Below are 14,556 nucleotides of genomic sequence, written 5' to 3'. Positions count from 1 at the left end.
ACCGGTGCGTATAATTTTATATGAACAAAAGAAAAGATTATCTAGTTGATGCTGTTTATCCCTTGAGAATTTGTACATGACCAGAAAAAAAGTAAAGTAACGTTGTGAATTAGATTTTAAAATAAGTAATTTCATCAAGTAACTAAAGTAATCAATAACTTTTTCAAAGTAACTTACCCAACACTGCCTGTAAGTCAGCAATAAATTTGCTCCAAAGTCATATGACCTACATCATTTTGATGTCCTTTTTGGAGGGATCTCAAACTCACTGGTAAGGCTTTACTTTCCCTCTTCAATATTTTAACAATTTCATTGTACAAATGTAGAGTAAAATAAATTATTGTCAACTGTGTTATCAGCAAGTTCATGTCAACTAGGGCGGCCATGATTAGTCGACTAATCGACGACTAATCAACTATTAAAATACTCAACGACTACTTTAGTAGTCGATTAGACGCTACTTTATATTATATGGAGTCAGAGTGTAGTAAAGTTGAAAGTTATAATGGCATTCTGTTAGCTTTTTGGACTTTTGGCATTTATTAAGGTTTTTTTTTAGGATATTTTGAGTTTAGCTAATATTTCCTCTACATGCTAGCTGTTTTGGCTAATTGTGTGAATGCATTCAATGCATTCACACTATTGAGATTCTTCATTTTTTTCTTCCGTACGTTTTTCGGCACGTAAAAACTCAAGCACACTTTATGCGATTTACACAATCTTGGTATCAAAACGTTCAGCACGTTAAGGACATTACTGCTTGTATTTTTGGTTTTCGCAAATTTTACAGTTTTCGCGATATTACGCAATTTATGCGAATTTTCAGCCCTATGTTAAGTCAATGGGAAAATTTTAAACTTTTTACTGCACCTTAAAACTTTTACAATATTGGTATCAAAACGTTCAGCACGTTCAGGACATTAATGCACGAACTTTTGGTATTCGTACATTTTACGATTTTCACGCAATTTACGCAAATTAACGCAATTTAAGCTTTTAATGCTAGTTAATGCAACTTAAGCACTTTACACACTTTAAGCACTTAATACACGTTACACAATTTAAGCAATTCACGCGATTTACAACAACCGCATAAGCGCGATAATGCATTCACACATGCATTATCGGAGGTAATGCAATTTTTCTAGTTTATATTTTTTTCAGTTTTTTTTAGGCTAATTTGAAGTGTAGCTAATATTTAAGCTGCATACTAGTTTTTTTGGCTAACTTAAGCTTTTTTATTTTATTTTTTTTTCTTAGGCCGTTTTGGAATTTAGCAAATTTGTCAGCTTTTGCTAGTTATTTTGGCTAATTTAGGATTTTTTCAGTTTTTTAGGCTGATTTTGAGTTTAGCTAATATTTCAGCAACATGCTAGCTGTTTTGGCTAACCTAAGTTTTTTGGGGTTTGAGTCATACGATGGGCTACCATTTTGAAATAACAGATTTTGCTTAGTTATAGTTAGCTACACATTGTTAATAATGAATAATGATACTTTCCTATGTGAAGACACTGATTTCCATAATGATCAACTATGACAATAAGCAAAGAAGCAAATAACAATATTCAGCACTTTATTAATCTCAGTAATTGTTACATTTTCAGACGCAGCTCACAAGTGAATTGTGATCATTTTAGAAGAGACCTGAGGGCGCCTTGTAAGGTCCTTGAGGGCTACCTGGTAGCCCCTCATTTTAGTTAAGAAGATTGTAATTAGCTGACTTAACTGGGTGAAGATTAAATAAAATCAAAACTTAGATTAGCTGAACTTTCATAATTGACAATATTTTCAAATTTGTACAAAAAATTGTACTGAATGATTTTGTAATTTTAGAACTGTTTAAACACATTTAATATTTGTTTTCACAAGTAAATTATTTGGATAAATATTATTCTAATTTTTAAAAACTGTTAAAATAGCTTTGTTATATAGCTTTGGGCGGAGGCCCCGGGGAAGACCCAGGACACGCTGGAGAGACTATGTTTCTCGGCTGGCCTGGGAACGCCTCGGGGTCCCCCCAGAGGAGCTGGAGGAAGTGGCCGGGGAGAGGGAAGTCTGGGCATCTTTGCTTAGACTGCTGCCCCCGCGACCCGGTCCCGGATGAAGCGGAGGAAGATGGATGGATGGATGGATGTTATCTGAATGTATTTTTATTTTTGTATTTATTTAAGCAATATACACAATAGAAAGCTTCTGTCTTTTTAAAAATATATTTAATATTATTTTTTTCCGCGTCCAGGTGTTTAAACATTTGAACTATTTACCCGCATTTATTTTTAAATCTTTACAGTAATCAAGAGGTCATCAATGAATTAAAAAAAATCTAACTAAAGTTATATTTTTTGTAAACACTTGAAAGTCTTAAAATCCACTCAATTTGGATTTTGTTGGCTTTTTACACATTTTTATCATATTTAAGTTTCTTTCAATGTATTTAAGTAAAGTTTTAAAATATCTTTAGCATATGAGTACAGGTTTTTTGCACTTCAAGGCCACCGTACTTTTGTCCTAATTTTATATTTACATGGAATTTTTTTTAATCGATTAACATATTATTTACCCAGTATTTATTATTAAAATTCAGTTTTTTAGTCAGTTTATTTATTTTACTTGTATAAATTTCATGTTATGTGCTTTTATTTACCATTTCCGTGCACTTTAAACCTTCGAATGTTAAAAAGATTTATAAATAAAGTTTCAACTTTTTTTTTAAAAAAAAGTATTTCCTGCGCGATTTACTTCTTCCGCTTTTGCAAAAACGCTTTTATTTTGAAATGTCATTTGTAGACGTAAATGCTTAGTAAAAAGTAAATAAGTTGAGTATTAATTTGCATGAATAAATGACTAAAATTTTTGTATATTTATTTATTCATTTTATATAAGAGTCTTTTATTTTCTCGTGTTTACACAGATGCGCGTTCCCGAGAGCAGGATCCGCGTTCATGAGGAAGTCTCAACCAGGCGTGTGAAGGCTGCGTGAAAATAAAACCCACCTGCACGGATAACCATTTAACTCAAAGGTAACTGTTTTTTTTTTTTTCTTTTTTTAAACCAATAATCTAAAAAGGTCTGTTTAATTTTAAACCTTTTACTCATATTTACTTTTATTAAGTCAAAAAAAATTACTTGAAGTTTACTTTTATGATCAAAAAGCCTTCATCTCATCACTTGCAACATAAAAAATGAGGCATCATTAATGCAGAAAAGCTAAAATATGAGTTCTTATTAAACATTTTCAGAATAATTTTAAATATAATTGTTTCTGACCTTAAATAATTGATGTCAGTTCAATGTTTTTTTGTTTAAAAGATCAGGCTTTTTTTTTAAGTGTAAATAAATGTTTAAATGTTGTTTTGTTAATGAAAATCTCATCAAAAAGAGTTCGGTTTTAGAGAAATGAAGTTTCAAGCTGAACTTCCTATTTATGCACTCTTTAAAGCTTTGACGCAGAGATATTTTAGTTGGTACATCCCTAATAAAGTGCAGAGAAATGCATCAAACAAAACCCTTTTGTCCGATTTTATTTGTGTTTTCTTCTCTCCAGATGTGGAAGTCAGTCGTGGGCCACAATGTGAACATGAAGGTGGCTGCAGAGGGGGATGACTGGGAGACAGACCCCGACTTTGAGGTACCGTGCACTTCCTGGTTCATGCATCGTCTCTTAAAGAACTTTTTTGATGCAGATTTTGTGTTTTAGAACGACGTATCGGAGCAGGAGCAAAGGTGGGGAGCCAAAACCATCGAAGGTTCTGGACGCACAAAGGAACACATCAGGTGAAAATGCCACAAAATTCCATTTTTTGTTCTTTTTGTTTAACTATGAACCCTTATTTAGATTGAGGAGGTACATGTGAGTTAGAATGAGTGTTGAAACAGGAAGAGGAAGTGAGAGCAGAAGGTTGTGAGGCTTCAAGTCTCTCCTAATAAGGGTGATTTAAAGTGCTGTTTACCGAGTGACGTAGTGTTCACAAACACAAAAATAGAGAAGGCGAATTTAAATGTATATTATTAAAACTTCTGCGGAAAGGTTTTCAGAGTTGGGAAATGTGAATAAATTCAAAAAACATGTTTTAACTTCTCATTCTCCTGCAGGTCTCTTTTATTTTAAACAACAGTTTAACCAGAATAATGATTGCTTAAAAACAATATGAGTCAACAGAATAACCAAACAACAGAAGAAAATGCAGAAAATAGCTAATTTTTGTGAAAAATAAAAATTAAGTAGAGGATAAATCATTTTAAAATTATGAAATATTTTGCATTTCTTGAATTCTGAGCTTCAGTGATGCTGTAGTTTCCTGAAAATATCAAATTAATTCATAGTTTTTCTGATTATTGTGATTTACAGTTAGAAATATATTATAAATGAAAATAAGATTGTTACTTTATAATGAAAATACCACTACTTTCTTGATAAATGTGACTGGGGCTGCCACTAATGTAATGTTTACTCATGTACGTTTTTACTCTTGACTTAGTTGCATAGAAAATGTTGCAAGTTATTGGAACTGATTTACACCTTAATTCTGCTGATGTTTTTTCTGTAGTTTCTGTCGATGCTCAAATACAGAAAAAAGAATCTCCAAATAGAAAAAAAAATGTGATAAAATGCATTAGATTTACTTCTTATGCATTTAATTTTTGAACAAAAAAAGTTTAAATGGAACATTTTGAAAGCAAAAATATTAAAATGTGCTTAAATAACTTTTATAATTTTTTTATTATTATTATTTACTTTTTTTTGGTCCTCTTGACTTTCCATAGAACTTTTGCCAATTATTGGAACTGATTTACATTTTTTAAAAACAGTTCTGTAGTTTCTGTGTAACCATAACTCATATACAGACATTTCATCTTGAAATAGATGCATTTTTGTTATAAAATGCATCAGATTTTGTTTTTTTAATCATTTTTATACTTCGTATTTAATCTTATTAAAAAAAGGTAAAATGTAAAATATAAAAAAATATAAAGTAAAAATATATAGTAAAATTAGTAAATTCTTTTGACTTTTTGATCGACTTTTTTGCCCCTCTTGGCTTTCCATAGAATGTTTCAATTTAATTGAACTATTTACACATTAATTTTTCAGTTTTTTTCTGTAGTTTCTGTGAAATCCATTCTTATATAGCAATTTCAGCTCCAAATTCATACATTTTTATGATAAAATGCATTTTATTTTTTAATCCTTTGTTATACTTCTTACTCTCTCATTTTTGGAAAAATAATGTTTAAATATTACATTTTGATAGTAAAAATATTTTAATATGCTTAAAAAAGGAGATTATGTAGATTTTTTTTATTTACTTTTTTGCACTTTTTGACTTTCTGTTAAAAAATGATCAATTTAATTGAAATAGTTTACATTTAAATTTTATCGTTTTTAATTTCTTTGTAGTTTCTGTAAAATCATTGCTAAAATATAGACATTTTATCCTCAAATATACACGTTTTGTGATAGAATTTATCAGGTTTTTTCTGCTTACTTTGTCATTTTGTAAAAATCTGATCAAATATGATCAAATACTTGCCGTGTTTGTATTTATTCTTCTGCATATCACAGTTTTGTTGCTTCTTTTCAGTGTTGCGGAGCTCCGGAACAAGGTGGCAGTGGAGCACGAGCAGGTGAAGCAGAAGGAGCACGCCCCCAAAGCTTCATACGGGTATGGAGGGAAGTTCGGGGTGGAGAAGGACAGAATGGATAAGGTAATTCAGCCTGGGTCAGTGCTTTTCTCTGCTCGGCTCCTGTTTCTGGTGGTTTCAGTGCCTGTGTTTGTAGGCAGCTGTGGGTCACGACTACGTCGCTCAGGTGGAGCAGCATTCGTCCCAGAAAGACATGGCAAAGGGATTCGGCGGGAAGTTTGGCGTTCAAAAGGATCGTGTGGATAAAGTGAGAGATTTGTTTAAGGGAGAAATGAAGAATCGAGATGAAAACTGAATTTTCTTCATTTTATTTTACAGTCTGCTTTAGGGTTTGAGTACAAAGGAGCGGTGGAGCAGCACGCCTCTCAAAAAGGTCATTCACTTTACTTTAATTACCTGCCTGCTCAACTAAACATTTAAAAACATGTTTTTAAAAATATTGATTGTGTGTATTACTCCTCGGGGTATGGAGCCCCTAAAGGAAAATAAAAAAAAAAAAAAAGATTTTTTTGTTGTTTATTATAAAAAAATAAAATTATAATTCTAGTTAGTAACAGATAGTAGGCTAACTGGTGTGCATCCATTTTTACTACTTTAATTTTTTTTAAAACAAGTTCTAATTAGTAACCAAAACTTTTCTTTACTTCATTTTTTATTTTATTTTAAGTATTTTTAGAAGAAAAAATGTTTTTTACTTAAATTATTATTTTTTTACTTTGTCCCTTTAGGGGCTCCGTACCAAGGCAATAAGCAGCAGAAAAAAATACATTTTTTAGGTGTTTATTTATTCATTTTTTGGTAGTTAAAGGGTTGTGTTATATTTTGACATCAGAACATCACATTCAAGACTTTTTCTTTCTTTTTTTTAGATTATGCTAAGGGGTTTGGAGGGAAATATGGCGTGGAGAAGGAAAAAGTGGACAAGGCCAGTTTAGGTTACGACTACAAAGGAGAAACGGAGAAGCACCAGTCGCAGAAAGGTGAGTGGAGGTCGAAACTTCAGTCTGTTCCCCGTCCCTCCAGACGTTTATTTATCTTTGACGTGTAGATTACTCCAAGGGGTTTGGAGGGAAATTTGGCGTCGAGAAAGACAAAGTAGATAAAGCGGCGGTGGGGTACGATTATAGAGGCGAGACGGAGAAACATCAGTCGCAAAAAGGTGAGATTGAAGATGACGACCTTCAAAGGGGAAATATCAAACTAATCCGATGTTTGTCTTGAAGGTGGGAGTGGGGGCCAGGTGGGCCGCGTGAATAAGGTGAGTGAAGAAGGGTATTTTCACATTTTTATGCCGTTTTTAGCCAAAATTTAAAAAAAAATCAAAGTTTTCTAGGACATAGTTCAGAGATCTTCAACCTTTAACACTCAAAGAGCCAGTTTCTTTCAGACTAAAATCCAGCGAGAGCCGGAAAGTTCCATATTATTGAAAAATAATAATAATAATAATAAAATAATATTGCTAAAAATACACAATATTTAGTGTTCATTAAAAACAATTTGGGAAATGTAGATGTGAAATATTACAATTAATGAATTTCAACGGTGTCTATAAGTTTATTTCTTTTACTTTTGACAGCAGCACAAGTTCCTTTCAAAATAAAATACACCAAATAAGATCCTGCTGCTGCAGAACAGTAACTTCAAAATAAAATGCTAGAGAGTCAAACATGTTTTTTGTCATCATCATCATTTTTATCCTTTTACTGACAAATATAAACAACATTGAAGTTATATCTAATTATATATATATAAAAACTCATAACATTAAAAAATAAACTGAGATTTTTATTCAATTTTTTGAGATGTGAGGAAAATAATACAATATTCTAAATCATTAACTGTTTTAAACTTTAACATAATTTACCAAAATATAAGACTTTTATTTGACTAACTTTAAAATAAAAACACAGATTTCTACAAAATCTCTATACCGGAAAATCCAACTTTTTGCCTTCATTTTGCTCTTTGGTTTGACATATTAAAAGTATAAACAGAAATGGCAAAATTAGATTAATTATTCGAAAAATTTTCATTTTTTTAAGCTAAATGAAGGGATAAAAGAGCCACATGAGGGTCCGGAGCCACAGGTTGCAGACCCCTGACGTAGTTTCTGCAGAGCGGCAGGAGTTTATTAAAAATTTGCCTCTGAATTGTGGGAGCAACTGTTGGTGTTGAGCAACCCCATCTCCCCTGCCCATTCACACACTCTCCCGCTAGCTTACAGCCCCTCACAACCTAGAGCTACAAACAAGAAGAGCTTTATCTGGATGTTTGCATTGATTTTAGTGCTGCCTGTTGATTTAATCCTCTGGCAAAACACAAAATCTACTTCCACCTCTGTATATATGTGAATATTCTTTTGCTAACATTTTACGCTGAATATTTGAGATCATTTAGTCATCAAACCATAACGATGTAACTGAGACAAACTTGTACTTTTATATATTCTTATCCCATTATTTCTGTTTGAATTGACTCTAGGGTGCAACAGACTTCTTGAACAAGGACTCCCCAAGTTCTTCTTGTGAAAAGACCAAACCAGTCGAGGCGTGTAAGTCCTTCAAACCATCTATCACACACGTGTCAAAGTCGAGGCCCGGGGGCCAGATCCGGCCCTCCGGGTAATTATATCGGCCCTCCAGATCATTTATTTTATTGATATTAATGGTTTGATGTAATCTTGTGCTAATTTGTAACTTTGACAAAATATATTTTTATGGAGAGTAAAACATTGAAAGTTATTTAAGGTTTAAGTTGATTTATTCTGGAATAATATTCCTGACTTTGTATTATTGACAATTATGTTAAAAAGTTACAGTTTTCAAGTTTTAAAAATGGGCATTCTGCTAGTTTTTGGACTATTTTGACATTTACTAAGATTTTTTTAGGCTATTTTGGAGTTTGGCTAATATTTCAGCTACATGCTAGCTGTTTTGGCTATTTTGGGCCTTTTTTTAAGCTGTTTAGGAGTTAGCGTATAAATATTAGCCTATCTGTTTTGGCTAATTTAGGGTTTTTTTGTGTTTTTTTATGCTATTTTAAAAGTTTAGCTATTTTAAGCTACATGCTAGCTGTTTTGGATAACCTCAGTTTTTTTTAGGCTAATTTGACCTTTAGCCAATATTTTAGCTTGCTATTAGCTTCAGCATTTTTAGCTATCAATTTCAGCATCAGCAGCATCTCTAGCGGCCAAATTTAGCTTACAGCATTCACACTAGCATCATCGTAGCTAATGCTATAAATCGAATTCATAATTATATTAGAAAGCTACGTTTTTAAAGTTTTAGTATTCAGCACATGTTTATCCTGTTCGGCCCGTAACCTAAAGTGTGTTTTGATTTTGGCCCCCTGTGCGATTGAGTTTGACACCCCTGATCTATCTTATTCATTGATTGATTGATATCCTTCTGTTTTCAAACACACAAAATATAGTTAAGTAAACATGAAAGATATATAATGCTTCACATTTTAATTAATATTCATATTAATATTAAATAAAGATATTAAATAAAGAAAGCATCAAGGCATCAGAACATGTAATTGTTGTCCATATATTGTCGAAATGGGCTTCTCATTTTCTTATTTATGCGTTTCTATAATTAGTATGTTTTTTTTCTATTGTTATTCCACAATAGATATAAATGCATTCATTTTTTTCTTTTTTTAGCAGATTCTCCCTTTCTTTCCTGAAACAGTTTTCCTATGTTCTGTAAAAGTATTTTTTATATCTTTATGAGGTATTTGTGTTTTGTTATGGAGTTTTAAGATTTTCCCTTTACACAAATTTCGATGACAGTTGTTTGTTTTCTGCAGCGAGTGCAGGCGCAGGGAAGCTGAAGGCTCGATTTGAGAGCATGGCTAAAGTTTCCGAAGAGGAAAACAGGAAGAGAGTAGAAGAAGAAAGAGCCCGACGGCAGGCGAGGGAAAGCAGAGAGCGCGAGGAGGCCAAACGCAAACAGGAGGTAACGCCACCATCCACCAAAACTGTTTGTTTTCTTCAAACCGAGGAGCCACTCCTGTGTCGTTTGGTTCAGGAGCAGCACAAAGATGAGGAGGTAGAGCCTCCACCTGTGGAAGAGACTCCAGAGTACGACATCCCACCAACTACAGTTGACTTCCACAGCCCAGAAGAAGAAGAAATGTCTGCTCCAGAGCCGGTGGTGAGACTACATTCTACAGACGATTTACCTTCTGCCCTTAACTTGTTTCCATCCATCCATCTTCTTGACCGCTTCTTCCCTTTCGGGGTCGCGGGGTGCCGGAGCCTAACCCGGCTACTGAAGGGCGAAGGCGGGGTACACCCTGGACAGGTCGCCAGTCTGTCGCAGGGCCTCAATCACACACACATCCACTCTCACATTCACACCTAGGGGCAATTTAGAGTCACCAATTGACCTATGAAGCATGTTTTTGGACTGTGGGAGGAAGCCGGAGTCCCCGGTGAAAACCCACGCATGCACGGGGAGAACATGCAAACTCCACACAGAAAGGTCCCAGCCGGGATTCGAACCGGGGCCTTCTCGCTGTGAGGCAAGAGCGCTAACCACTGCGCCACCGTGCAGCCCTAACTTGTTTCCATCTAATTAAAACTTATATTTTTCAATAATTTGCACATAAGTGCTTATATATTAAAGAAAACGTAGGTTCTGGTGAAATTGTGAAAGCAGGTCATTACTAAAATCATAGGTTCTAAAATCACTAAATTAGTTGTGTTTGTCGCGCTAAAAGTATCTGGATAGGCTCCAGCAACCCCATGATCTTGAACTATTGACTATGTATAAGAACCATAGGTCATAAATAGATGTGATGTCATGCATGGAAAATTTCTAACCTCCAGCTCCAGTGAAATGAAGTAAATTTGGTCGCCATTTTTCCGCGATACGGGCGCCGCCATGTTGGATCCACTCGACACTGATTGGTCCGAGTCGGTCTGATGCACATTTCAAGGGAAACTACTGTCACCGGTCATGAGTGAGCTGGTTTGAAGTCCACTGAAAGCGGCTTGGGAGAATCTGTCAATCAAACATTCGAGGTGGGGGCCAGTGGGCACCACATGCTTTCACTGAGGCCTCTGATTGGTCCGTTTATAACTTGAATAACTTGAGATAAAGGAAAAATATCTTGGAAAAAAAATTAGAATCAGCAAGAAGATGTTAAGAAAAATAAATCAGAGCAAAAATGTGTATTCTGAGAAACAGAATGACTCAGTAATAACTGTTTATTTCTCTATAGAACTCTATGAGATTTTAGTGTTACAAACAGGAAGTAGCTCCAAGCTAAAGTTTTTCATTTTTTTTATTTGATATTGATTTATTTTTTTATAGTTCAAGTTATGAACTGACCAATCAGATGCCTAAATGAAAATTTAGTCTCAATGTTTGACAGATTTCAAGTGTTGGGGGTGTGGACTTCCATAAAGCTCACTCCTGATTGGCGAGAGTGGTTGCCATAGAAACGTTGACTAAAACAACTCAAACCAATCACTGCTTACTGAGGATTTCTGGTTCCAACGTGACAGCGCCCATAAATAATCCGCAAATAAGTAATTTTCTATGGACGACATCACACGCGGTCCAGTTCTCATATACAGTCAGTTTCGTAGAAGAACTAATGGATGAGTTTTGTTTGCAGGAAGAACAGGACTACGACGAGCCGCCAGCTTTACCGCCACGCTCAGAGGATCTCGAAGAAGAAGAAGAGGCTCCTCCTCTGCCTGAAAGATCCCTGGAAGAGGATGAAGGAGATTATGATGAAATCATTGAAGCTCCTCCTCTTCCTCCAGTACCAGGTCAGACTCTGAAAACACCCCTCATGTCCTGAAATAATAATGATTTGTGGAGTAAAAACTTAAATTAGACGCTTTGAACCAGATTATGCCGTGTAAATGTTTTTTTTAAATAATCCAAATCCATAATAATCTGTGGCTTTTTTTTATTAAATTAGAAGCCGAAAACGAATACGAAGACTTTTCTCATGGCCAAAAGGCGATTGCAATTTACGACTATCAGGGAGGTAAGTTGATTCCCTTCAGACAGTAAGAGTTCAATAATCTGTTCACAGATGAGTCGTTACGCGTTTTTGTTTTCACAGAGGCGGACGATGAGATTTCCTTCAGTCCAGACGACATTATCACCAACATAGAGATGATCGATGAAGGCTGGTGGAAGGGACAGTGTCACGGTCACTTCGGCATGTTCCCCGCCACTTACGTTCAGCTGATTTAAACGTCCGTTTTTAAACACTCCTTACTGAAACGCAGGCTTCTCATACAGATATATAATCAAGGTTCTAAGTTTCAATCCTCATAATGAGAAAGAAGAATACATTTATGCTTTTTTTACATACTGTCTCCTGATTGGCTGGAGACCCTGTCAATCAATCTCCTCCGTGCCATTTCTCCTATAAAGTTACATAAATCTTTCCTTGTGGACTTATTTTCTATAAAGATTAAAACTTTGAGAGTTTAAAAAGGGTGAAAATGTTCTTGTCTGTCTGAGAAAAGTGTATAAAGTGTGTAGTGGGGAGTTTTACAACTTTTAAAAACATTTTTTTTAACTTTTGTAATCCTGCCTCATTAGTTTGACTTATTGCAGGTTATTTTTGAAAGGTAACCCCACGATCAAAAAGAGAACACTGTAACTCCAAAAACTTAATAAAGCACTTTCTAAATACATTTTTTCATGGTGTTTATTGGTTGAATATCTGACCCAATTTAAGAAGCAGAAAATATTGTATCTTCTCATAGGAGCTACTGAGAACATAAGAACACTTCTCAAAAAAAGGTTCCTATTGGAATACGGTGGAACCACAGTTCCGTCAGTCCACTGAAGAAGTCCCGACAGCTGAAGCATCAAAAGTCTTTATCAGTTCCTCTGTTTTACCAGGCAATCCCCTTCTTCTTCTTCTTGCCTTTCCCACTTTTCTTTGTGGTACGTTTATCTTTCAGTTTCTTGATCTGCCGTTGGTTCATCCACACAGGGTACCGTCCGTCTTCATCCAAAAGGGTTTTCTTGTTGCGCTTCTTATCCATGTCCATCTTCATGTCTGAGGATGGAAATGTGGATTTAAAAAAAATTAAAAAAATGACTGCAACACATCAACTTTAAAGACCAAGTCCAATGAAAATTGTGTTTTTAACATTTTCTTATAGTATTTTTCTCATGATGGAGGACTTGTATCAAATAATTTAATAGTAAAACAGATTTTTTGTGAATTTCTTTATTCAAATGTATGTGTTGGATCAGGAGCAAAACTGGCCCCAGCTCTGCTCCTTTCTAATGCATCCACATGCAGACAATAGATCCACATTTTCTATAGGTCTCACACTGCTCCCTGTTTTATTTTTGCTACGCTAATGTTAGCTTGGGCATATGAGGTGCTATAAGGTAGCGGGAGAGAGTGTAAACAAAGGAATGATGGCATATCAGATGAGGGTTTCTTCATCTTTTCTAATGAACTCCTGCCGCTCTGCAGAAACTATGTCCAAGAAAACGACAAACATTTTTGGATTTTAGGTTTAAAAAAAACGGCATAATCATAATTAAAAGACCACTGGGGATGCTTTCACAATAGATTAAAATATAGTTAAATACTATTTTTTAAATCAGTCGACAAATGAATAATAGCAAAAAAGCATAAACTATGAATATTTTTAATTGTTACGACGAATTTTTGATTCCAGTTAACCAAAAAGTGAGTGTAAACAAAAGGATGATGACAAATTTACAACCAAGATGAAAATTTCTAATGAGTTCCTGCTGCTCTGCAGAAATTATGTCGATACAGGTTTTTGACTTAAAAAAACTGCATAATCAGAATGAAAAGACCACTGGAAACGATTTTATAAAAGAAAAAAATATAGCGCGGGAGTGGGACTTTAAAGATCCACATATTTTGATCTAGTTTTTAATTGTTCCAAGTGGTCTTTTAATTATGATGACGATCTACAGGTGGATGGGAGCTTCTGGCCTGCATGTAATTCACAACAAATCAACAAAGGAATACTCAGAAATGCAATTTTAAGCTTAATTTTCCTAACATATGTCATCCATAATCAGAAAAATGACACCAGAACATTAAAAACACAAGAACAGAACTGAATCCACTCACCTTCACCCACATCCTCTGCCATTTCAGCATCCGTCTGCTTCTTTATCTTGTCAGGAGACACCACAGTAGCAATCTCCTGCAGGTCAGTCATGTCCACTTCTTTCTTGTCGTTTCCCAGAGCTTGTTTGAGTCGAGCCAGCTCCTTTGGGGCATTTTTCTTCCTCTTCTCCGCCCGCATCTTGCGTTTCCATTTGCTTCTGAGGCTTTTAGCCATTTTTAATGTGATTCTAAACAGGAAAAATTAAAGTTATGGCAAATAATAAATGGTAAATAAGGAGTTCAAGACAATAAACGTGACAGAAGAAAAAAAAAACACTGATGCAAAAAGTAATTTAACGCAAAGAAAAAGATGGTAAAGACAACCAAATGATTCCGTCACTTTAAAATATATAAGTATAAGGCATAAACAAACAAGTAATAGTCATAGAAAGTAACAAAATACTTTAAAATAAAGATTTTTAACGGTTAAAGTACTTGCTAGCTTGTTGAATTGCTAACAGCTACGTATGTAGCTAATAGCTAACAGCTAAAAAAACGCTTTTTCCTCTTCTAAATGCATAACCTTTTACCCTTAAAAAGTCATTCGATTGTGAATTTTATTATCTGCTCTAAAATGAAAGTCTAAAATATATCGACAAATTGTAATAAATACCTGAAGTTTTCAAAGTAGCGACTTCATAAACACCGCACGTGTTTACAGGAATGAGTAGGAAAAAAAGAGAAACGTTCTAATGTGCAATCTGATTGGCTAGTTTTGCCAAGCTGAAGAAACTAGCGTTTGATTGGCCAATTTTTAGAACCCGG

General features: G+C 34.6%; 2 protein-coding genes across 3 annotated transcripts; one reads left to right on the top strand and one right to left on the bottom strand.

Moving 5' to 3' along the window:
* Nucleotides 1-253: 253 nt before the first annotated feature.
* hcls1 (hematopoietic cell-specific Lyn substrate 1) lies at nt 254-12,316 on the top strand. 2 transcript variants are annotated; one of them, XM_024287000.2, is made up of 16 exons: nt 254-271; nt 2,912-3,020; nt 3,545-3,628; nt 3,698-3,774; nt 5,583-5,706; nt 5,780-5,890; nt 5,962-6,016; nt 6,513-6,623; nt 6,692-6,802; nt 6,867-6,901; nt 8,125-8,194; nt 9,457-9,605; nt 9,678-9,803; nt 11,275-11,431; nt 11,587-11,655; nt 11,734-12,316. In XM_024287000.2, exons 3-16 carry the CDS (start codon nt 3,545-3,547, stop codon nt 11,865-11,867), a joined length of 1,413 nt encoding a protein of 470 aa, XP_024142768.1. In that variant the 5' UTR covers nt 254-271; nt 2,912-3,020; the 3' UTR covers nt 11,868-12,316. The 2 variants fall into 2 exon arrangements, with proteins under 2 accessions (XP_024142768.1, XP_024142762.1); XM_024286994.2 differs by lacking the exon at nt 254-271 and having other exon boundaries at nt 2,828-3,020.
* Nucleotides 12,313-14,550, bottom strand: llph (LLP homolog, long-term synaptic facilitation factor). The gene is made up of 3 exons (XM_024287051.2): nt 14,405-14,550; nt 13,753-13,979; nt 12,313-12,687 (listed from the first exon to the last, which is right to left on the bottom strand). The coding sequence occupies exons 2-3, from the start codon at nt 13,964-13,966 to the stop codon at nt 12,521-12,523; spliced, it is 381 nt and encodes a 126-aa protein (XP_024142819.1). The 5' UTR covers nt 13,967-13,979; nt 14,405-14,550; the 3' UTR covers nt 12,313-12,520.
* Between the last annotated feature and the right edge of the window lie 6 nt (nt 14,551-14,556).

The sequence above is a fragment of the Oryzias melastigma genome, linkage group LG23 (assembly GCF_002922805.2).
Source record: "Oryzias melastigma strain HK-1 linkage group LG23, ASM292280v2, whole genome shotgun sequence".
NCBI classification, from domain to species: domain Eukaryota; kingdom Metazoa; phylum Chordata; class Actinopteri; order Beloniformes; family Adrianichthyidae; genus Oryzias; species Oryzias melastigma.
Note: the sequence above shows the minus strand (reverse complement) of the source record. Positions and strands in the feature narration are given on the sequence as shown.